Below are 24,413 nucleotides of genomic sequence, written 5' to 3'. Positions count from 1 at the left end.
ATTATCTCGGCACATGTCGGCTTGTGGCACAAAGCCTCTGCGCGAGCGGTTCAGCTTCTCGTAGAACTTTCGTGTGTCCTTAGCGCGGTAAAGCTCTTCCATCGCTTCGCGATCTCGTTCTTCCTGCTGGCGCTTCTTCATCCGGAAGACTGAGTTCTGCCTGTTCCGCGCCTGTTTGTAACGTGCCTCATTCACTCTCGTACGGTGTTGCAGTGGTGATAACTGTCGAAAGTTTTGAGCACAGCTACTAAGTAGTGATCCGAATCTATATTTGCACTGCGGTATGTGCGGACATTGGTTATATCCGAGAAGAATTTACCATCGATTAGAACGTGGTAAATTTGGTTTTCTGTTTGATGGTCGGGTGATCTCCAGGTGTCTTTGTGGATATCTTTGCGGGGGAAGAAGGTGCTTCAGACTACCATACCACGGAAGGCTGCAAAGTTTACGCATCGTTGGCCGTTTTCATTCTATACGGCGTGCAGGCTGTTTCGCCTGATTACCAGTCTGTACATTTCCTCCCTTCCTACTCGCGCGTTCATGTCGCCGACAACGATTTTCACGTCACGTGGCGAGCAACCATCGTATGTTTGCTCTAACTGCGCGTAGATCGCTTCTTTCTCGTCATCAGGTCTCCCTTCGTGTGGGCAGTGAACGATGATGATGCTGTAGTTGAAGAAACGGTCCTTAACTCTCAACATGCATATCCTTGCGTTGATCGGCTGCCACCCGATCACACGTTGTCGCATCTTGCCCAACACTATAAATCCTGTTCACAGTTCATTGGTGGTGCCACTGCTTTGGTAGAAGGTAGCCGCTCGATGCCCGCTTTTCCACACTTTCTGTCCAGTCTAACAAAGTTCCTGCAACGCCACGATGTCGAAGTTGCGGGGATGTAGTTCGTCGTAACTTATCCTGTCACCTCTATGCGAAACTTGTGACTTTCAATTCCATGTTCCAAGTTTCCAATCGTAGTCCTTATTTCGTCGCGTGGGTCTTTGCCGATTGTATCGAGTCGTATTTTCTCCTATGTTATTCGCAATGGGGATTTTTACGGGTGGCTTAGTGGGCCTACGCCAACACTCCTGTCTCGCCGGAGGGCCATCGTGCCAGTTCTGTTTATCGTCCCAACGAACACTGGGACGACCACGCTGATGGGGCTACCTCCTTGGATGTAGCTGGGCGTCGTGCAGCGTTTCTTACTCAGCCGCTGGATGCCAGAACAGACGCTGTTTGAGCCGCACCTCCTCAATCTAGCTGAAGTCAGAAGGACAACAGTGCCCAGGCTGCACTACCAGCTAAGCACACAACTCTTAGCTGGCGGTCTTTGTCATCGCTTGACCCGTGAAAGCATGAGGTAGGAACTTGTGAGGACCAGAGCTATGTTGGACGCTCTCCTTATCGACTGACCGTTTTGCAGCTGAATAAAAAAAATACAATATTTACAAATTGACCCAAGGCAATCATTGTATATGGTGACAAACATTGTAGGTAAACTCATAAATCATAAATTCAAAAGTTTCGGAAGTGTTGCCATATCAATTCTACATGCATCTTATAGAAGTATGCCATAACATAGAAAAAGATTCCGTTTGCAAGATATTTTTTGGGAAGTTTCAAAATCGGACTCCGCGCGGTGTTAAAATTTCGATTATTACACAGCGCAACATTTTTTTTTTGTCTCAAGAACAAACTTATGTGTCTCTGACAGATTTTCGGCCGCTAAATCCGAATCCGGGCTCAGATTTGCTCCAGCATGTCACAATTTTGAGCCAAACCTCAATTTATGGGGCAAAATATGCGAATTTGGGCTTCCTTGATTTCAAGCTATTAAGCATGGAAATATATTTTTTAAACAACCATAGAGTAAACTGGTCAATTAACACTTAAATTTTAGCTAATTCAAAGGTTTTTTTTCTTTCGTAATTTTTCCTTTAGTTGATTATTTTTTATCTGAATTTGTATCCTAATCGCCGATAGTCTTGCAAATCTCGAACTATATAGCTGTTGAAAGGTTACCCATATCTCAGCTCGTGTAAATTATTTGTACCCATGTGTTATTGAATTAATATTGAATAAAACTAATAAATAAATAAATAAATAAATAACACTTAAATTCACGACTCATACAAAATATTTCGTTTAACCAAATCAAACTCGATAAATTTAAGCATTTTATGTTAGTAAGTAAACTTGCATGCAAGTTATGATTTTGTTATGTGCTTCTAGTCAGGGTGCCCTGACTAGAAGCACATAACAAGATCATAACAAAATTATGATAACTGTTGTTAGAAATAACAATAGTTGATATAATTTTGTTATACAAATTTTTTCATGTAAATATCCATAACAAAATTATATGAACGTTAGTTATAATTATGATAAAATTTGTTTCATTTATTCAAACAGATTTATAATAACAAATGTTATAAAATGCATTATACAATTGACTCGAACATAATTTGGTAACACGTTTATTTCAGTTTTTGTTATATTTTTTGTAACAAAATTATTTCAAAATTTATAAGACTTTTTGTGCTGTCGTGAAAAAGGTTGAAAATGTTTGTAGTTTTAATCACTTGAACCAACGAATGGTTCGACGAGGAATGCAAAGTGACTTTAGAAGAGAAGTACGCAGCGCAACCGGTAATGCTGCAGCAAGGTACCCGGCAGAGCATGAAACGTTATAAGCACAAGCAGAGACAGCAGAAAGTCGTCTCTTTCGGGAGAAGAAGCACCGCTTGGAAGAAGCGGAGTGCTAGAAAAAAGAACCACTCAGCTGTTCCCAAGAAACACGGAAGTGCTACCAGAAGCACAACAGATCCCGAACTGGCTTCGTGTCGTGAGCCGAAATTTGCAGGAATAAAGATGGGAGCCTCCTGACGGACGAGCTTGAGATGATTGAAAGGTGGCAGCAGTATTTCGATACACACCTGAATGGTATGGGCGGATTTACCCCATTTGGCATAACGCCATTTGGCATAACGATATTTGGCATAATGGCGTTTGGCATAATGTCATTTGGCATAAAAGCCAAATGGCAAATTGAAATTGACCATTAAACGCCTGAAGATATGAAATTTTCTTTGAAATAAACTACTTCAACCACTATAAATCACATTTTCAACTAAAACTGAAACTTTTGTAACTGATTCAAGTCCAGAATAGCTTCACATGTCAACAAACAATCAAGCTACCACAAAAGTGTAAACACAGAAAGTTTACTGGCACTCCTAGTGACGATCGATTGTTTAGTATCTTCAGTATCGAATGTTTAGTCAACGGTTTCAGCTATGTAAGCAACACATTGAAAAACTCTTAAAAAGTAATACAAGACTAACTTTTTCTAAACACTGAAAAATCCACACTCATCACTAGACATCTATGAACTAGATAAGGTATAAGTTTTATGATCATAAAGACGTGCAGACATTGCTAATATGGAATGAAAATTTAGTCCGAGAATAATCAATTTCACCTCGGGTTTACGGTAAGGATTTCGTTATTAAGTACCGTGATTTCAGGTGAAATTGATCACTTTCCACAGTTTTTGGCATTTTATTTTTGAATAGTTATCGATATGGTCAAACTCAATGCTTTAAAACTAGTACGACCACGGGTTACGTCAGTCAACGAGGTTGAAACTTTTACTGTAAATCATTTTATTGCAATTAACCCACTAATACCCAAATTTTTTATTTTGATCTAAATATCATTTTTCGTCATCTAAAATCAATTTAAACATGTTTGGAAGATGATTCTTTTCAATTCTCGATTTCGTGAATTTCAGTTTTTGATTTTTCTAATTTTTATTTTTTAACATCCCCACACCTTTTCCTGGAAGCCAATTTGGGGAACGATTTTTTTTAGATGAAAACATTTTGAGATTTTATGATTATTGTTGAAATATTATTATTTTAAATTTTTTTCACAAAAAAAAATATTTTCCGTGTAATTTTAAGGAAAATAATTTTAGAGTGTATTCGATTCCCCTAAACGATTAAACAAGGAGAGAATGGTTTGGGAACAATTTAAAATATGTTAATTGTAGCTATTCAATACAAAATAAACAATGATTACTAAAAGGTGACTAAAACATCAATTTTTCAATGATTTTTAAAAAATGTAAATACGCTTTAAAATACACCAAAAACCAATTTGAGATATACAGAACAGTCCTAAATATCAGCCAAAAATATTAAAAAAATTATTTTCCACAAAACAAAAATTACAAAAATGCTCAAACAATACCCCGTCTAAGGCGGGATTGGGTATTAGAGGGTTAATATCATTTTAAATAAAAAATCAGAAATTTTAGTTTCGGGGTGGAATTGATCAGTCAGTGAAATGTCTTTGTAAGTGCTGAAAATAAATTTTCCATCTGAATTAACCACCCAAGAATGCAAAAAGCTTTGTAAAACTTATACGAATTTAGTAAATTCTTAATTATATAAATTTTAGGTTTTATAAATCTAAAGAAAACGCCAAAAAGTATGCCATTTTCATACTAAACAAGCCATTACTTCAGAAAAAGTACAATTTTATGCATTAATATCAGTGTTTATAGAACTTTTGATTACGACATCGGGTTTAGCGAACACTTGACAGCTATAAACATTAATTCTATGTGTGACACAGCTACGGTAACAAAAGTTTTAAAAAAGTCTTTGAAATTCGCCAAAAATGCAGTTTTGGAAAATGTTAAATTTAATACAGAAATACAGGGGATACTCAAAATAACTGAGACAGGTAAAATTTTCACTTTTCAAAAACAATGTTCAACAAGCTGTAACTTTTCGAAAAGGGCATCAAATATTCTCAAATTTTTACTGTAAGTTCATCAACTAGTTGTGTATTAGTGATCCAAAAGTCAAAAAGACAAAAAGTCAAAATAAAATTTGTATCAGCCTAATGTAAATTTGGCACTGCTGAATTGCTTTACGTAGCAGTACTTAAGGGGGGCAGATGTTTAAAGTTATGGAGAATTTCCAATTTATTATGGAGCAAATCATATTTTATATGGTGCAGTTTGAACATACTTATGAATAATTTATCTATTTTCTATGGTGCAATTTCATTTTTTTCTGGAGCAATTTAATCTTTCTATGAAACAATATTCAATTTACTAAGAGAACAATTTTATTTTTTTATGGAGCATTTGTGTTTTATTATGGAGCATTTTCGTATTAGTTATTGGTACAAAATTGCACTTTTGATGAGAAAATGTTATGTTTTACCGGTACATTTACTATAAAGTCTAGAACGTTTTCAATAATTTATGGGTAACATTGCACATTTTCGTGGAGCATATGTTCATTCTTTATGGAGCGCTTTATGATATTCTATGGAACATTTGCAATTTGTTATGGTCACAATAACCTTTTGCCGTTGTAAAGGTCGGTTTTCTCGGCTGGGCTAATGTGACCCATCCGCCTCCAAAGGGTTGAAGTGGATGGACTCGTTTATTTCGAACAAAATTGCATACTTTCAGACGTTTAATGATTAATTTGAAAATTTAAATTTGTGAATTTATAGCCGAATTCAATTGTTATAAAAGTTTTGTAGCGTAATTCGCGTTCACGACAATATTTAGTAGAATAGGTAATGTTCCATTCTTACCTATGCTGATCAATTTCGCCCCAAAGTAGCATTTTCATCTTTTTAGTTTTTGAAGTTTAAATAACTTTAAGTTTTAATTTGTGAAGCAAAACTCGGTCACGTATTTGCTTAGAGATATACCCAGTACTGGTTTTGCAGAAATTGTTTTGCCAATATATGAATTGCAGAGCGTTCATGATTAACAAGTATTTTAATCATGATTAATCATTGGTGATTAAAATTCAAATTTTGGTGATTATTGATTATGATTAATGATTAATTTGATTTTTGGGATGATTAATGATTAAAATTAATTTTATCTGTGATTATTGATTATGATTAATGATTAAAAATGGCTCATTGATTAAAAATCATGATTAATCATGATTAATCAATCACAAAAAACAGGAAATGATTAAAATATAATTATTGTTTAAAATATTTTTGAAGTTCCAAAAGTAAAAGGTAACTCTGTCTGGGAGATTATTGAAAAAATAATCAAGAAGAACAGCATTTGAACCAATTCTAATTGGATCATATATTTTATATGGTGAAAAATTTTTGGTGATGAATGATTAATGATTGATTATTTTTTTTTTCTTATGATTATGATTACTGATTAATGATTAAATTGCGAAATCAGTGTGATTAAGATTAATGATTAATAATTAAATGAGAAATTTTGGTGATTATGATTACTGATTTTTGATTAATCTTAATCATTAATCATTAATCATGATTAAATTTATGATTAATCATTAACGCTCTGATGAATTGCTACAAATGTTATCCGCAAAAGTAGTTAAAGTGACTCTTATATAGAGGTAGACACTCGTTTAATCAGGGCCAATTTTTTCGAAACTGTCGGGACCTGGTATTCACTGCATTTCTGGAGGATTTGCCGTACGGTGAAGATCTGGTCCGTTGTCGACCGGCCGTCGATGAAACCGGCTCGATAACTTCCCACGAACTCATATACTTTAGGTGAAATGCGATGGAAGATGATCTGGGGTAGCACTTTGTAGGGGGCATTCAAAATGCTGATCGCTCGAAAGTTCTTACACATTAACTTGTCGCCTTTCTTGTGGATGGGACAGATTATCCTTCCACTCCTCCGGTAGCTTTACGGTTTCCCAAATTTTGACTACTAACTGGTGCAGATAGGTGGCCAACTTTTCCGGGCCCATCTTGATGAGTTCTGCTGCGATACCGTCCTTACCAGCCGCTTTGTTGTTTTTGAGCTGGTGGATGGCATCCTTAACTTCCCTTAGCGTGGGAGTTGGTTCGTTCCCGTCCTCTGCTGCACCAACATAGTCATTTCCTCCGCTGCCTTGGTCCTCCGTGCCTACAATCTCTTCGCCATTCAGGTGCTCGTCGAAGTGCAGCTTCCACCTTTCGATCACCTCACGTTTGGCCGTCAGGAGGCTCCCGTCCTTATCCCTGCAGATTTCGGCTTGCGGCACGTAGCCTTTGCGGGATGCGTTGAGCTTCTGGTAGAACTTACGTGTTTCTTGTGAACGGCACAGCAGTTCCATTTCCTCACACTCCGCTTCTTCCAGGCGGCGATTTTTCTCCCGGAAGAGATGGGTCTGCTGCTTCCGCTTCTGTCTGTATCGCTCCACATTCTGTCGAGTCCCTTGCTGCAGCATTACCGCCCTCGCTGCGTTCTTCTCCTCCAAAACCGTTCTGCACTCTTCGTCGAACCATTCGTTTCGTCGATTCCGTTCCACGTACCCGATGGTGCTCTCGGCTGCGTTGTTGATGGCTGCTTTCACTGTACTCCAGCAGTCCTCTAGAGGGGCCACATCGAGCACACCCTCGTCCGGCAACGCTGCCTCGAGATTCTGCGCGTATGCGGTGGCGACATCCGGTTGCTTCAGTCGCTCTAGATCGTACTGGGGCGGCCGCCGATACTGTACATTGTTAATAACGGAGAGTTTTGGGCGCAGTTTAACCATCACCAGGTAGTGATCAGAGTCAATATTAGCGCCACGATAGGTCCTGACGTCGATAATGTCGGAGAAGTGCCGTCCATCAATCAGAACGTGGTCGATTTGCGATTCCGTTTGTTGTGGTGATCTCCAGGTGTAACGATACGGGCGGCTGTGCTGGAAGAAGGTGCTACGAATGGTCATGTTCTTGGAGGCGGCGAAATCGATGAGGCGGAGGCCATTTTCGTTCGTCAGCTGGTGGGCGCTGAACTTTCCAATCGTCGGTCTGAATTCCTCCTCCTGGCCTACCTGAGCGTTTAGATCCCCCATGATGATTTTGACGTCATGGTTTGGGCCGCGGTCGTACTCGCGTTCGAGCTGCACGTAAAATGCGTCCTTGTCATCATCAGTGCTTCCGGAGTGAGGGCTGTGCACGATTATTATGCTAATGTTGAAGAATCGGCCCTTGATCCTCAACCTGCACATTCATTCGTCGATCGGCCACCAACCGATCACGCGCCTCTGCATGTCGCCCATCACTATAAAAGCTGTTCCCAGCTCACGTGTGTTGCCGCAACACTGGTAGATGGTAAATATGATTACCTCTAAACGTTCGTACCATAGATCCTGTCCAACACACCTCCTGCAGCGCTACGATTCCGAACCCGCGGTCCTTCAGTATAACGGCGAGTATGCGGGTGCTCCCGATGAAGTTGAGAGATCTGCAGTTCCACGTACCGAGCTTCCAATTAATCGCAAGTCCCTTTTCATCGCTGTGGTCGTCGCCGTTGGTATCGGTTCGCATTCTTCTCTTGTTGATTTTCCGGTGCTAGTTTTTTTTACGGCTGGCTCGCAGGGCCTGACACCAACCCACTAACCCAGGGAGCTGGGCTTACCTTCCCGGAAGCTACGGGTTCTGCATTGGCATTTCCTCCAACTACAGTGCTAAATAGCTAGGCTCAAGCGTGAAAGTAAGACTCATTTATTGTCAAAGATAAAGCCATGTGTTTGACGATTTCATGCATTTTGGTATGAGCTTAGGTTTTAAAATAAACATGGTAAAACGATTCCTACTCTTCTTGCAATTCCTTCACTTGGTAGTCTTCAAATGCATCCAATAATACTTGTAATATACATTTATATTTTAGAGGCATGATGATCCGTCTGTATTAATAGAAACTATTAATTATAGGATTTATCAATTAATATTTATTAACCAATCAAAAACGTAAATACTTGATTTTAGTACGACATTTTATGCAATAATATAACCAGTGCCAGCCAAGATTATTCAAAACAATCAATTTAACTTGAGTGTTTACAGAACATATTTTCCTTAAACAATATTATTTGTCATCGTTTCTCCTTATCAGGACAATTATTTGTAATATTACTCAATTTCTCAAGTTTCACAAATAAATAAATTATTAAAAGGTCAATTATATTGCTAACATGTCTAAGCTAAAAGTCTTACTCACAAAGTTGCAATAATTTTATGGAAAACTATATTTTCATTTACCTAGGCTGAACGAATATCTGGGAAAATGCGATTTGAAGGGTTTGCACCCTCGTTTTTGTTCCAGTGTGTACGTATCAGCTACTCAGTAAATTATATTTGATATGTCATCACAATAATAGTTAAAAAATGTTACAAAAACTTATGTATGGGATTCCTAACACGGTTATGAAACTTGTTCGACGTCGGCTAAACGAATGTCTATCGCTGTATAAAAATATTGTGTAACACACTTTAAAATATTTCAAGAAATTCCAACAGCAGTTAACCTAAACTTATCCTTTTCCCAGAATTTATTAGAATTTCCTACCAAGTTTCTTTCCTGGGATTAAGCACAAAACTGCAAAAAGATCGAAGAACTGCAAACAATAATGATAAAAATAGTAACATAATACCCCGAGTCCCAACAGATGTGGCTTCAAAAAAAAACAACACACGAGTGAAAACTACAGTCAAACGAATTCGCCGAATCCAAACATAAATTCACACAACCGACTCGTTTTATTTATTTTGTTATGTTTGATGATATCTTATCAATAGTGAGCCACGATAACAAAACAGATTATTCATTCGCAACCACGTACCTACGAGGGCTTATTCGGTCTTCTTCCCTGTACGCTACTGATAGCATTTTCGAACGCGCCTCTAAGGTGATGACTAATTTTAAACTTTAAACTAACTGTGTCACTGAATTGCCTTATAGTTGGGACTTGGGTTGAGAATACACTCCGAGTATCGATCGATCTCCAGGTCGGACTTTTTCAGCTTAAGCCAAACAATGATCAGCAGTACAAGGGTACCTATTTGAGCTACGTATATCAACGTGAGGTATCCACTGATGTAGGCATCGGAAATGCCGTAGACCTCTTCCGGGGGCTTGTCCACGGGTTTCGCTGACGGTGGTGTAGGACTGACGGTAGGATTGCTTGTAGCTTGTCGCGGCTCATTGGTGTCTGCTTTACTGTTTATGATAGGGGTAGTGTCTGGTATTTCTGGTGACTCAGTGGTTGTTGTGGTTGTTGTCGTTGTCGTCGTAGTGGTAGTTGATGGAATACATTCAATATCCGGCTGAGTTGAATTGGAGCATACAAAATTATCCTTATCGGGCAGATTTCTGAGAAAACACTCTAATTGTTCAGTGTTGTTGTATAAGCACAGCTGCAGACCATCTTTTATTTCAGTACCAATGTTTTGAAGTTTGTTATTTTCAAGCGATACCATAAGAGTATTACCAGGTTGCCAACGGGTTACTTGGAAAAACGCCCAAGCATGCACTACCGTTATTTTGTTGTTTCGCAGATGCAGTAGTTTTAGATTGAATAATCTAGAGAACGTATTCTCATACACCGTTTGAAATCCACAATCATCACACCATAACTCTACAAGAGAATTACTAATCATGAACGGTTGGTTATCTTCAGCAGACAAATTTCCGTTGAAACTTAAGTCCATTTTGTACATTCTAGTAAGCTTTTCTACCAATCCTCGTGGAACACTCCGCAGAAAATTTGATCGCAAATCTATAACTTTAAGGTTCCGGTTGCTCTGGAAAGCTTCTTCCTCAATTTGTTCGATCTTATTTTCGGTCAAATTGATTCTCTCCAATCGCGGAATTTCCACAAGTGATCGGTTGTATATTTTATCCACACCGCATCGGAAGCATGATAGGTCGGTGAGAGAATGTTGACGAATAAATGAACCGCCACCCGAAGGAAACTTCAGCAACTCATTAGAGTCCAAGAACAACTTTTCCAAATCGGAAAATTTTTCAAATGCTGAGGGTTCGATCGTAGTTATGTTGTTTTCACAGAGCTTCACGTATTCTGTATCCGAGGGTGCTTGCGCTATGAGATCTGTAGTCGAACTGATGGCGGTAATGTTTTTCCTGCAGAGGTCTATTTCGTCGCTGAAATAGAAAACCCATCCATTAGACGTTAAACATAGAACACGGTTTGGTACAATCAACTCACGAGCCAAGCGACAGCTCACTAAACGATAGACATGCAATTAACACAATCACCAGCGGCAAGCTTCTCATCGTTCAATATCTGATGGCACTGTGAGCTCCTTAGACTAGCTAGCGTAGCGTCGATTCCCAATCTGTCGAGTTGATGTGATAAAGACGTGTGATAACAGAGATAAGATACACAGTGAATTAAAATTTAGCGACTTGTTTGCACATTTTTTTAAGTTGTTGTACTTTCTGCATTCGTAAAGCATTTGTCGTCAAAAGAGATGAGTTTGAGAAACCAAACACATTGATGCTTGTAGAAACCAAACATATTGATGCTTGTAGTACATACATGTTAGTAGCAGGAGACACGTAGGGAGGACTCGATTTTGACCAGATGTTCTGGAGTTTCCTTGAAGTTAGCAGCAGTGGTGTCATCGAGGTTACTTCAAGAATTTCTTAAAGAAGAAATTCATCGAGGGATGCATTTAGAAATCAATTCATGGATATCTTCAAATATTACTACTTACTTTAAAATTTCAACCAAAGTTTTTTTTGAGATTACCTCATAAATTAATTAAGGAACTTCTTCTGGGGATTGTATTCATGGATTCCTTCTGAAAATCTATAAATAAAATTCTTTCAGAAAGTCTTCTTCGGGTTCCTTTCGAAAGATTGTTTGAAATATCTGCCATGGATTTCTCTAGAATTTCCTTGTTTCCTCCGAAAATTTCTCCAAGAATTCCTCAAGAAAAGCTTCCATGGGTTTTATCAGAAATTCTTTCAAAATTCTGTACGAGAGTTCTTACAGGAAATCGTTCTCGGATTTCTTCATAAATGCTTTCAGAGTTTCCATCAGAAAATCAAAGGTTTAGAACTCCTTCAGAAATTTCTCCCTCGATTTCTTCAGACTAACTGCCGCAGATTTCTTTAGAAATTCTTCCAAATTTTTCTTCCGAAATTCTTCCAGGGATTTATTAAAATAATCCTGGAGATGTCTGCTACAAATCTTTATGAGATAGCATGGATATTCTAGTAGGTTTTCTTCAGAAATTCAAATTCCTTGAGAAATTCACCACAACTTTATACAGGCATTCTTTTATGTAGATTTCCATGATTTCCTCCTGAAACCCCGCCGGGTATAACTTCAGAAATTCTTTTAGGGATTCGTTCGGGAACCTCGCCGAAGATTTCTCCAGGGATTACTTCACAAATTTCTACAGACATTCAGAAGTTATTTCAAAGATTCTTTCATAAACTCATCTAGAGGTTTCTTCGAAAAATCTTCAAGGGATTCATTTAGAAATTCGTACAGAGATTTTTCCAGTAGTTCATAAAAGACACTACACCGTCTTCAGCCAGAGGCTGCACAGACTGGAAATTACTAACACGAGACAACGGACAACACACATAACACCCAGTGGCCCAATGGAGAATTTTCCGTTTGGCGAAAATTTTTCCCCGACTGGAGTGGGAATCGAACCCGCACTCCAAAGCTTACGAAACGCCTAGACGACTGACGCCGCTAACCACACGGCCACGAAGCCCACGTGTTCTTTTTTTTTCTCAGGACTGAAAATCTTAAAGCAGAATCATCTCTTATCATACAGAGGTTCCTTCTGGATTTCCTCCAGATATTCCTCCATGTATTTTCCCAGAAGTTTCTCCGGCATTTCCTTTAAGGCGAAACTGGAATCATTTCCTCATTTTTTCAGTTTTTGATTTTTTTAAATAAAGAAGCAATATTTTCAAAATCGGTTTTCGTGCACATGTAGAGTATGGATCAATGTATCTTCTGATTTTTTTCGTGTTGAAAAAGTTTTCCATATGGTTTCTGCAAAAACGAAAAACATTTTCCACAACGTAAAAAAATCAGAAGATACCTTGACCTATCCTCTACATGTGTACGAAAACCGATTTTGAAAATATTGCTTCGTTATTTAATAAAAAAATCAAAAACCAAAAAGTGAGGAAATGCTTTCAGTTTCGCCTTAAGGATATCTTCAAAAATGTTTCTGCGGATTCTTTGAGGAAGTTAGGATTAAGAAATGTTTCTTAGGAATTTCGACAGGAATTTCTTTAGAATTATCTCAAGAGATCTTTACAAAAGGTTATCTAAGCGTTTTTTAGGTATTCCTTCAGAAATTGCTCCAGAAATGCTACCAGCGATTCTTCCAAAAAATCTAAAAATCAAAATTCCGTCAGTAATTTTCTCACGGTTTTTTTTTTCAAATCTTCCACATACTCCATCAGGATTTTTATTAAAGGAATATTACAGGAATTTTCTTAAAGTTTGTTAAATGAACATTTCTAGGAATCCCGCCCAAAACAGCTTCAAGGATTTTCTCCAGGTATTTCTCTTGAAAAAATTTCAAAACATCCTTCAAGGATTACTCCAAGAATTTCCCAGGTATTTTTATATTTTTCTAGACTTTCATGCGAAAGTACTTCCTGAGATTTTCACCAAAAAATCTATCAAAAATATCTTCAAAAACTTCTACGGTCAGAGTTTTAGGGAATTTCAGTGAGGGATTTCTTCAACAGTTCTTTCATGAAGTTTTACAAAAATTCATCGAAAAATTTCTTCAAAGAAGTCCTTCTGAGATTCTTGCAGAAATACCTACAAGACTGGTCCTGTGACTCCGTCTGAAATATTTCCTGGGGTTTCTTCAAACATTCATGTTGGAATTGTTTCTGATAATGCTCCAGGGATTCATAAATTCTTCCAGAAATTGGACAAATATGGCTGGAAGAGTTCTTGAAAGAATTTCTCAAGGAAATACCACCAATTCCTGGACCAAAGAACCTGAAGAAACTCCTTAAGATATCATTTTAGTTCCTGGAAAAAATCATAAGAAACATTTTGAGGAACTCTAAAAGAAGTTTCAAGGAATAATTGCTTAAGATATTTGTGGATAGATTAGATATCCTCAGAGAAATTTCTAAATGAATCTTTTCAAATTGTCTGCCAAAGTTTCTGCAGAAACTGCGAACAAAGATACTGGTGAAATGCTTGTATAAAAACATAAAATTTCTGAAGGAATCCTTAGAAGAACTCCTGGAGATACAGGGAATAGACAAAATGATCGGGACAGGCAAAATTTTCACTTTACAAAAAATGTTCAAGTAGCTGTAACTTTTCGAAAAGTGCATCGAATATTCTCAAATTTTCACTGTGAGTTTATCAACTAGTTGTGTATCAGTGGTCAAAATTTGGAAAATATTGAGCTATTCTGCACGAAGTTATAAAGATTCTAGAAAAGGGTATAATTATCTGATAGTCAACTTTGAGCTTTTATATCTCCGGATTCAATGAATCGAATGCAATGAAATTTCATAAATGACTTATATAATGAGCTCTGAAAAACGTTTGATTTAACTTGAAATTTTTAAAAAGAGACACAGTTATAGCGATTTCAATTATTTTATGTTTTTTAGTAAATTGGTCTTTTTTTAATATGCATCCCATTACTTTTTCAATTTATTGCCGGTTATGTTGTTACTTTCCATCAAAACATATTTAATTCAAGTCAATTGGAGGGTATTTATTTGATAATGAGCATCCTAAATTTTGAAACAATGTTCAAATTTTGGAAAATTTGGTGTTTTTTTTTTGAAAAATAGTCTAATCGTTCTTCCGTGTTAAAAATTGTAAGTTAAGTCAAAAGTTTTCCATAGCTCAAAATTTCATTGCATTCGGTTCATTTAATCCGGAGATATAACAGCTCAAAGTAAGTTATCGGATTATTATACCTTTCTCTAGACCCTTTAAAACTTCGTGCAGAATAGCCCGATCTTTTCCAAATTTTGTTCACTGATAAACAGTTAGTTGATCAACTTACAGTAGAAAATTGAGAATATTTGATGCACTTTTCGAAAAGTTACAGCTACTTGAACATTTTTTGAAAAGCGAAAATGTTACCTGTCCCGATCATTTTGTCTATCCCCTGTATCTTTGTAAGAATTCATCGAATATCTTCTTACAAAATTCTTGAAAAAAAAATGTGAAGGAGATTTTTTTTTAAATCCTACAGAAACAAAAAACATCATAAAAAATGTTAAGAGAGTTATTGAAAAAAAATCTAAAGAATAGCTTTTTTAAGAATTTTTGGAAGAATATCTTGAAAAATGCCAAGAAATAGATTCTGGAGTAATTTCTGTAGTAATTGCTGAGAGCATCTGTTTATAAACTTCTGAAGCATCACCGGAAAAAAATATGAAAGAATCACATAAGCAAAGTCTGAATGAACTCTACGCAATCCGAACTTCAAAAGAAAGCTCTGGTGAAACTTTCAGAATTTCTTGAGAATTTTCTAGGAAAAAAAATCTAAATAAATGCTTGAGGGCCTGCAAGAAACTCTGGTAAATTTCCAACAATAATATCTGAAAGCGATCCTGGAAAAAAAATCTACATTTCTTAAGTAAACCCCAAGAGGAATCTTCAAATGAATCTCTGGAATAATCTCCGATTATTTGTCAACATTTTTCTCTTTAATTGCATATTTTGAAGAAATCTTTGGAGGAACTCCCTGACAAGGAAGATTCATAAATGATTTTTCTACAAAAAGCGTTGATCAATTTGAATTAAGGAGACAAGGGGCGACCTCTGGGATTTTTTATCTTAAGGTGTTTCACCGATTGCGCTGGAATTTTGCACAGTTCATATGGGACCTAAATGAAACCAAAAAAGTCGACTGGAATGTGGAGCGGACCTGGTGTGATGGTTACAACACTTGACTATCACGCCGAGGACCTGGGATCGAATCCCACTCCCGACAAACTCGCAAAATGTGAGTTCTTCTTTCGGAAGGTAAGTAAAGCGTGGGTCCCGAGATGAACTAGCCTAGGGCTAAAAATCTCGTTAATACAAAAAAAATGTCGACTGGAGCGAGAATTTTATGTTTGTCCCATACTAATAAACAGTGCAAGAAGCTCACGTCAATTTAAAAAAAATAATTCCTGCTCTGATATTCATGCACATTGCACACGACAGAAACGTGTAGATGTTGATCCAATTCCATCTGAAGGAGATTTGGATAGCGAAAAGGAACAAACCATTAAAAGCATTAGTGAAATCGAATGCAGTTCTGTGCCTTCAGGGGACGGATATGGCCAAGTGGCTTCGTAGCTTGGAGGAAAGAACCGCATGTCTAGTAAATTAGGAGTCGCGGGTTCGATTCCTACCTGAGCACGTGGATTTATTCTCGTAATTCAAGAAATTGAACGCAAATATGCGGAAGGACATGTTATCATTGCGAGATTTCGTAAAAAAATCACTTTTTTCTTCGGAAATTAAATTTATTTCTTCATTTAAGAAATGACAGAGATTGATGTTCATTCGAGGTAACAATTATGTATGGATTCTGGAACACTTACTAGCTATTTATTATTTTTGTACAGTTAGACATGGACAAAAGAGAAAATTCACACCGTCACGTGTCTGCTAAGACTAAACCAGAGTCTTACATCGTTGGAACTAAAATACAGTCTGGTCTACTATAGGAGATTGCAATCCACTTTACAACCTACTGTAATTTCTTCGCTGTCTTCTAACCCATGCAGTGACACATCACCGGATGATACTGAAGGCGTTTTGTTTCATTTGAAATTGGAAAGCGTTTCTTTCATCTCCCTTTGAAACTGATTCAATTAGTGTTGTAATTCTAGAATCTAGATTTTATAATTGAAAGTTATATGGTATACTAATACTGTAAAACGGACAACACATTTAACACCCAGTGGTCCAGTGTAGAATTTCCCGTTTGACGAAAAGTTGTTTCCGACTGGAGCAGGAATCGAACTCACACTTCGAGGCATATGAAACGCCTAAACGATTGATGTTACCCAAACATCACACGTGCCATTTGAGAGGTGGGGCAACGCTAGTTTTGGTTTTATTATATATTTATTCATTTTTAACTTTAAATTTTGTAAGAGAGAAAAGCCTTTTTGAGTGATTTCCAAATTTAAAAGTTTTGTTTAAGGTTAATAGAAGGTAATTTTACGTTATTCTAACACAATGCTAGAAAAACGTCATGTTGATTCGTATGCAACCAAAACTTGCTCTGCCGCAACTTTTATATTACATGTGCGTGGCTGCATATCCACGAAGCCCACAATGTCATGTTTTTTTTTGTAGTTTTATATTTGTAGGTATATCGTGTTAAAGACCGCTTTTTCCTCATACGAAAATGATAAAATGGACATAATACTTTTTTTTTTTAGCAAAATAACTGTCGCACGTAAAGACTGAATTCGAAGAAATGTGGACACATAAAATAATGAATAACATTTGATTGTGTACAAAAAAGGCTAATTTTTGACCAGGAATAGTATCATGAGCAGCTAATACCAAAAACATATTTCATCAAAATCGGTTTAGTATTGGTGCAGATATTGTCGAAACCATAAAAGAGATCAGACACGAATGCCACATAAGTGGTAAAGTGTCTTTAATAAATATTTATAATAATAATAATAATAAAAGAGATTTTCGAAAATTGGGGCACCCATTTTCAATAGTTGTTAAGGTTATAATTTTGTTTTTTACTCGTCCAAACGTCCAAGATTTTTAACAAGTATTCAAAGTTAAAATTGTTTCAATTTAACACACTTTAAAAAAAGCAAGCTCCATGTGTTTTATTTTGGCTGTATTATTACTTTTTCTATGTCACAATACAAAAAACATGTTTGCCGCACATACGGGTATACCTTTTTAACGTCTAAATCAATTTGAATAAAATTTTCAAGCATGATTTCTACATGAATACTTGACATTCAGAATCATTTCCATTGAAATCGGTTCAGTATTTTTGGCTCTAGAGTTAAAACGGTGAAAAGTTATATTTTTTTAAATGTTTGTTTGTCCAAGGTTCTCAAATTGCAAGTTTCTTTTTTAAACGATATCTCCACCAATACTCAACCGATTTCGATGATTTTTTTTATATTAGCTACACACACTATATACTGTTCCTGATCTAACAATTAGCCATTTTTGAGAACATCAAGTTATTAAGTTGATTCAAGAGGTATATCCAATCCTTATCAGTATAAACAATGTTGTATAAATGAACAAATTAATTCCGCCAACAGCAGAACGATGAATGCAACTGTTTGAACCGACTTCCACAGCATTATCAACAGATTTTGCTTCCACGTGGTTGGCCATAAGAGCTTTTAAGAAAATTTCCCCTCCCAAACAGCACCATTTCTTTTCTTTCATCAGTGCTCCCAATTGAACATTATTTGCCTTGGTTTTATCATCCTGCAAATCATATTGGGGCATGCTAAACATGCACAACTGTTTCAGATTAGTGAGATATTCAACGGCCACCGTGGGCAGAACTCGCAAATGCGTATCGGTGAGCACCAATTTCAACAATTGCACATTGTTCTGAAACGCATTCGGTGCGATTGACCGGATTGGATTACTGGACAAGTCCAGCTCCTGCAGAGAAGGCATCAAACTGATGGTGATTGGAGTGATGTGGTGAATCCCACAGTGAGATGCTAGTAGGATGGTTACCCAGGACTGGTCCAGAATTGGCAGTTTGAAATCACGCCACAGATGTCGATTGCGACTTACGTCGATAGTTGTGGTTAGGAACTTATGGTGCATGAAGATTTCCGATGGAAGTAGATCCAAATGGTTGTCGGCGAGATCGATGCCTTTTAGGTTTGGAACTGTGGTCAGAATGTCCAGATGGGTTATCTTTTTGAGATGGTTGTTCCGCAAGGCAATGCTGTTCAGTTCAGGAATTTTGAGAAAAGTTTCCGGATAAAGAACTTCTATTGCGCAATGGAGGCAAGAATAAGATTCCAAGGTATCGCTGTGCAAGAAAGGCTTGTGTTTAGGGAAAGAGAAATTCTTATTGAAGTCCATGAAGAGTTTTGTAAGGTAAGAACAATTAACAAATCCCATTGGATGTATCCACGCGATGTTACGATATGTAAGATTAACCTCATGCTCACATGGAGGAAAATCAGGTTCGTAGAGCACTTCTCCTTCATGGACACTTTCAGGTAACAAATTCTCAAAGTGATACAACCAGTTATCATCTGCTGCACAGCCCTGTCGTAGATTCAGTGCATTGTAGAGACGTTTAAACTTGCTCAATGTGCCAGTAGGGTGAAAACGGTTAAAATCGACACATAAAACCTCAAGCGATCGCAACCTTTTCAACGATTGAATGGGAAATTCCGTCAAATTATTATGATCCAACAGAACTGAATGCAGATTGTTATTCCGTTCGAAAGTATTGTTTTCGACGCTTTTGATTTCATTATAGGCCAAGTTCAAAACTCTCAAATTTGGCATATTTATAAAGCTGTCTTTATCAAGAATAATCATACTACAGTTACTGCAATGTAAATGTTCAAGATTTTGGCTTTCAAAGTTCATTCTTTTCAACGGGTTTCCACTCAATACAACACTTTTCAATTTGTCATTTTCCGAAAAGCATTTTCCAGGTATTTCCCTAATAAAATTATCGTCAAGATTCAATTTCTTTAGTTTTTTCACTTGTCCAAACCACTCTGCATTGAGATATTCCAATCCACACTTCCTGCAATCCACCCACCACAACTCACGGAAGTCCATCGACAGCCCGTTTAACTCAAATCCCAAGTTTCCGCTCACATTCAACTTCCGCAAATTCTGCATCGTTTCCAGCTCATGGTTGTCATTCAATCTACCGATTTGGTTATCCGCCAGATTGAGGGACTCAATCCAATTGAAGTTGAACGCATTGGCGGGAATGTGCTGAATCCGATTTCCGCGAAGACTCAGTGTCCTCAGTTGTCTCAGCTCGGAGAACGTCAACTCGTAGACAGCAGTTATCCCACAAAACTCACAATAGTAGTGCAACAATGTAGGGTGGTACAAAAACGGTGATCCATCCAAGGGGAACTGAAAGTGTTGGTTTTGGCTCATATCCAACATGGTCAAATATCGATGATCCTCGAAATAGTGTGGATCCACATGGGTGAGATTGCACTCGCTCAAATCCACCATGTCGGCGCGAATACTGGTGCAGTTCTCCAGAGGAACATTCTGCTTATCACCGGCTATACTGTAATAAATTTGTATGGATAATAGCAGATGGCGATGATAAAAATAGCAAATGAATCGATACCTACAACAGGAACACAGTATCAAAAAGTAAACAATATATCCATATTTTGGATGAAGCCACCAGGGCGAGCAACATTTTGCGCAGCTTGTCGAGAAAGCACTGCTCAATATGATCGGAAACTTCACGATACACCCGGAATAGTTAGTAGATAAGAGCGGATGTAAGCCACTTTCCCGCATTCCATTTGGCCGTAGGTAAATTGGTTTCTAAATTCGACGCAAAATATAAAAAAAAAAAAGTGAGTAGGATGAAGTTGCGATCACGCTGATCAGATGGAACAGTCTTCTTATCTCAATTTTTAAACATATAACAATTAGACACTTTCCTCCAACGTCAAGTCTATTTCTAAATGTAATAATTCTTAAAATAAATTTATATAACTACTACTCAAAACCCCAATTTCATATGCACTATGCTCCATTTAATCTCCCAGGGAAACAAAACCGAAAGTAAAGCAGAATTCGGTCAAACAGAATACGGTTAAACTGTCGGACACCATTGCATTACCATATATGCCTATGTGTATTAGAGTGGGTCAACGTTGTATGGAGAAACTTTAAATTTCATCGTATCACCCCGGAACAAAGCTTTTCCAATCTATATTAGCGCACAAAACAACTGTGCAAAATTTGGAAGCGATTGGTTGCGTCCCCGTATTCCGCATTGCGATTGAAATTTGTATGGAATTTAGTATAGGAAAACGTACTTTTTTGCATTTTACTCATAAGTTGAATTCTTTTGTATAATACCATGTATCTAATGACGTTAAATTATAGCCTAGGATATGCCGAAAAACATTGCCAAAGATCGCAAAGTGATCCGACGCTTGTGAAAAAAGTTATTCGCCTGGTAACTTGGGCCAAAAATTGAGATTTTATTAATGATGTTATTCCTTTACATGTTAAATGTTAAACACCACCAGGCAATCTATAGGTTATAACTTTTTTTACAAGTACCGGATCACTTTGTGGTCTTCGGCATATCCTAGGCTATACGTCAACGTCATTAGTTAGATCGTTTTAGACAAAAAATTTCAATTTATGGGAAAAATGCAAAAAACACGTTTTCCCATACTAAACTCCATACAAATTTCAATCGCAATGCGAAATACGGGGAAGCAACCAATCGATCCCAAATTTTGCACAATTGTTTTGGCCGCCAAAAGGAATCGAAAAAGCTTTGTTCCAAAAAATCGACTTTGTTGACCCAGTCTAATGTGTATCTTTGTACACAAAGGTAACTCATTCGATAAGGGCTCGGTCATTGATGTTGTTAGACCGACCAACACTGTCAAGCTTAGACGTACTCAAACGCAAAGGTTTGGGTCGTTCAAAAAGTTCGTGTCGTAAATTGTCAATCATGCATATCCTAGAACAGAGACAACATATAGATGCGTGGAATGGAGATCTCGTTAGGTATTTGTAAAATTAATACAATTGCATTGAATAAAAACTTTGCTATACAATAAAAAAAAACCCTAATTAATCCACCTAAAGGTGATGGAACCTTTCTCGTGCCTTTGAAAATCCATTTCAACAAAACTCAAGTGACATTTTTTATTTAAGTTTGCCGAAATTCTGGTCGCCATTTATGGATTTCAGACTTCTTCCCCATAACAGATATACCCATACTGCATGGTTTTAGAGCCTAAAACTCCAATAAACAGCCGCCATTTTGAATTTGGACCCACCATCTTAGGTTTTAGACCACCATCTTGGATATTCTGGTCACCATTTTTGAACTCCAGACATCTTCCCCATTCCAAACTTCTGCCCCATACCAATTATACCCATATTGCATGGTTTTATGGCCTGAAACTACATTAAACAGCCGCCATCTTGGATTTGAAGGCAACATCTTGGATATTCTGGTCGTAATTTTTGGATTCCAGACATCTTCCTCATAACAAATATACCCATATTGCATGGTTTTAAAGCCAAAAACTCCATTAATCAGCCCCCATCTTGAATTTGGAGCCACCATCTTGGATTTTAGACATCTTCCTCATAACAAATATACCCATATTGCATGGTTTTAAAGCCTAAAACTCAATTAAACAGACGCCTTGTTGAATTTTAAGTCTCCATCTTCGATTTTAGACCGTCATATTTGATATTTTGGTCGTCATTTTTTGGACATCGAACTTCTGCCCAATACCAAATACACCCATATGGCATAGTTTTAGGGCCTGAAACTCCATTAAACAGCCGCCATTTTGAATTTGGAGCAGCCATCTTGGATTTTAGACCACCATCTTGGATATTCTGATGGTCATTTTTGGAGTCCAGACTTCTTCTCCATACCAAATATACCCATGTTGCATGGTTTTAGGGCCTGAAACTCCATAAAACAGCCGCCATCTTGAATTTTTGGCCACCAACTTGGATTAAGGGTCGTCTCCATTCTACTCGGTCTATGGCTGTGCGTCTCCAATTCCGCGCTCTGCGAAGGGTTCTTACATCGTCCTCCACCAGCGCTGCGCACCACGTCTTCTTGTACCGGTCGGATGGCTCTAGAGAACCATTTTAATCGGGTTTCTATCTGAAATCCTGATGACGTAACCTGCCCACCGTAGCCTCCCGATTTTCGCGGTGTGGACGATGGTTGGTTCTCTCAACTGCTGATGCGACTTGAGGTATATTCGTCTTCTTCAAGTCGTCTTCGATCTGCACTCCGCCGTATATGTTATGCATCACCTTCCGTTTGGAAACTCCCAGGACGCTCCGCACGTACAATCCATGCTACAAAGACCATGGACCCATAGTGGACTACCGGTCTAATAAGCGTTTTGTAGATAGTTAACTTCGTGTGACGATGAACTTTGTTCGATCGTAGAATTCTGCAGAGTTCAAAGTGAGCTTGATTTCCTGCCACACTGCGTCTCTGAATTTCTCTGCTGGTGTCGTTGTCGGCGGTCACCAGTGAGCTCAAGTGCACGAATTCTTCGACCACCTCGATTTCATCATGTCGATAGAAATTCGGGTGGCGGGCGCGATGATTCCTCCCTGGAGCCCTTTGCCATCATATACTTTGTCTTCGACATATTAATGACTAATCCGATTAGCCTGGCTTCACTCTTAAGTCGGATGAACGTTTCCGCCATCGTATCAAATTTACGAGCAATAATATCAATATCATCAGCGAAACCAAGCAGCTGAACGGACTTCGTGAAAATCGTCCCACTCGTGTTTATCCCCGCTCTCCTTACTACACCCTCTAAAGCAATCTTCAACAGCAAGCACGAAAGATCATTACCTTTCTGTGAGATTCGGAGGGACTCCAGAGTGTTCCTGATACTGGAACTACGCACATCACTCGATCCATCGTCACCTTAATCAATCATATCAGTTTAACCGGGAATCCGTATTCGTGCATAATCTGCCATAGCTGGTCTCGATCGATTCTATCGTACGCCGATTTAAAATCGTTGAACAAGTTATGTATGGGCACGGTGTATTCGCGGCATTTCTGTAACACCTGCCGGATGTCGAAAATCAGGTCCGTTGTAGCGCATTCACCCATGAATCCATCCTTATATTGCCCCACGAAACCTCTCGCAATCGGTGATAGACGGTGGCATAAAATTTGAGAGAGAATCTTGTTGGCAGCGCCCACTAGTGTGATCGCGCGATAGTTCCCGCAATCCAACCTGTCACCCTTTTTGTGGATGGGACACACGATACCTTCCATCCATTCCTCCGGTAATACTTCCTCCTCCCAAATCTTGGAAAAGACTCAGTGTGGTGCTCTCACCAGTGCTTCTCCACCATGTTTTAGAAGCTCGCCTCTAAAGTTGATGTGCTCCAGCGGCTTTGTTGTTTTCCAACCGGCCAACCTCCTCCTTTATCTCTTGGAGGTTAGAGGCTGAGAATCTTTCGTCCTGCGCACGCCACCTTCGGTGCTTGCAACGTCGCCATTGAGGTGCTCATCGTAATGCTGCCGCCACATCTCGACCACCTCACGCTTGCTCGTGAGAAGATTCCCGTGATTGTCTCGGCACATGTCAGCTTGTGGCACAAAACCTCTGCGCGAGCGGTTTAGCTTCTCGTAGAACTTCCGTGTGTCCTTAGCGCGGTACAGCTCTTCCATCGCTTCGCGATCTCGTTCTTCCTGCTGGCGTTGCTTCATCCGGAAGACTGAGTTCTGCCTGTTCCGCGCCTGTCTGTAACGTACCTCATTCGCTCTCGTACGGTGTTGCAGCATTCTCGCCCATGCTGCATTCTTCTCGTTTTTCAACTGTTCACATTCGCCGTCGTACCAGTCGTTTCTGTGATTCGGAGTCG

At 38.3% G+C, this 24,413-nt stretch overlaps 2 protein-coding genes across 3 annotated transcripts; both read right to left on the bottom strand.

Moving 5' to 3' along the window:
* Nucleotides 1-9,527: 9,527 nt before the first annotated feature.
* On the bottom strand, nt 9,528-11,167 carry LOC109412656 (chondroadherin). Its single transcript, XM_019686289.3, has 2 exons — nt 11,016-11,167; nt 9,528-10,951 (listed from the first exon to the last, which is right to left on the bottom strand). Exons 1-2 carry the CDS (start codon nt 11,081-11,083, stop codon nt 9,730-9,732), a joined length of 1,290 nt encoding a protein of 429 aa, XP_019541834.3. The 5' UTR covers nt 11,084-11,167; the 3' UTR covers nt 9,528-9,729.
* Nucleotides 11,168-16,273: 5,106 nt separating this feature from the next.
* On the bottom strand, nt 16,274-20,339 carry LOC109412648 (chaoptin). 2 transcript variants are annotated; one of them, XM_062853982.1, is made up of 2 exons: nt 20,131-20,339; nt 16,274-20,067 (listed from the first exon to the last, which is right to left on the bottom strand). In XM_062853982.1, the coding sequence occupies exons 1-2, from the start codon at nt 20,307-20,309 to the stop codon at nt 18,018-18,020; spliced, it is 2,229 nt and encodes a 742-aa protein (XP_062709966.1). In that variant the 5' UTR covers nt 20,310-20,339; the 3' UTR covers nt 16,274-18,017. The 2 variants fall into 2 exon arrangements, with proteins under 2 accessions (XP_062709966.1, XP_019541822.3); XM_019686277.3 differs by having other exon boundaries at nt 20,135-20,294.
* Nucleotides 20,340-24,413: the final 4,074 nt, after the last annotated feature.

Source organism: Aedes albopictus, chromosome 2 (genome assembly GCF_035046485.1).
Source record: "Aedes albopictus strain Foshan chromosome 2, AalbF5, whole genome shotgun sequence".
Taxonomy (NCBI): Eukaryota; Metazoa; Arthropoda; class Insecta; order Diptera; family Culicidae; genus Aedes; species Aedes albopictus.
This window is presented reverse-complemented; position numbering and strand designations above follow the sequence as displayed.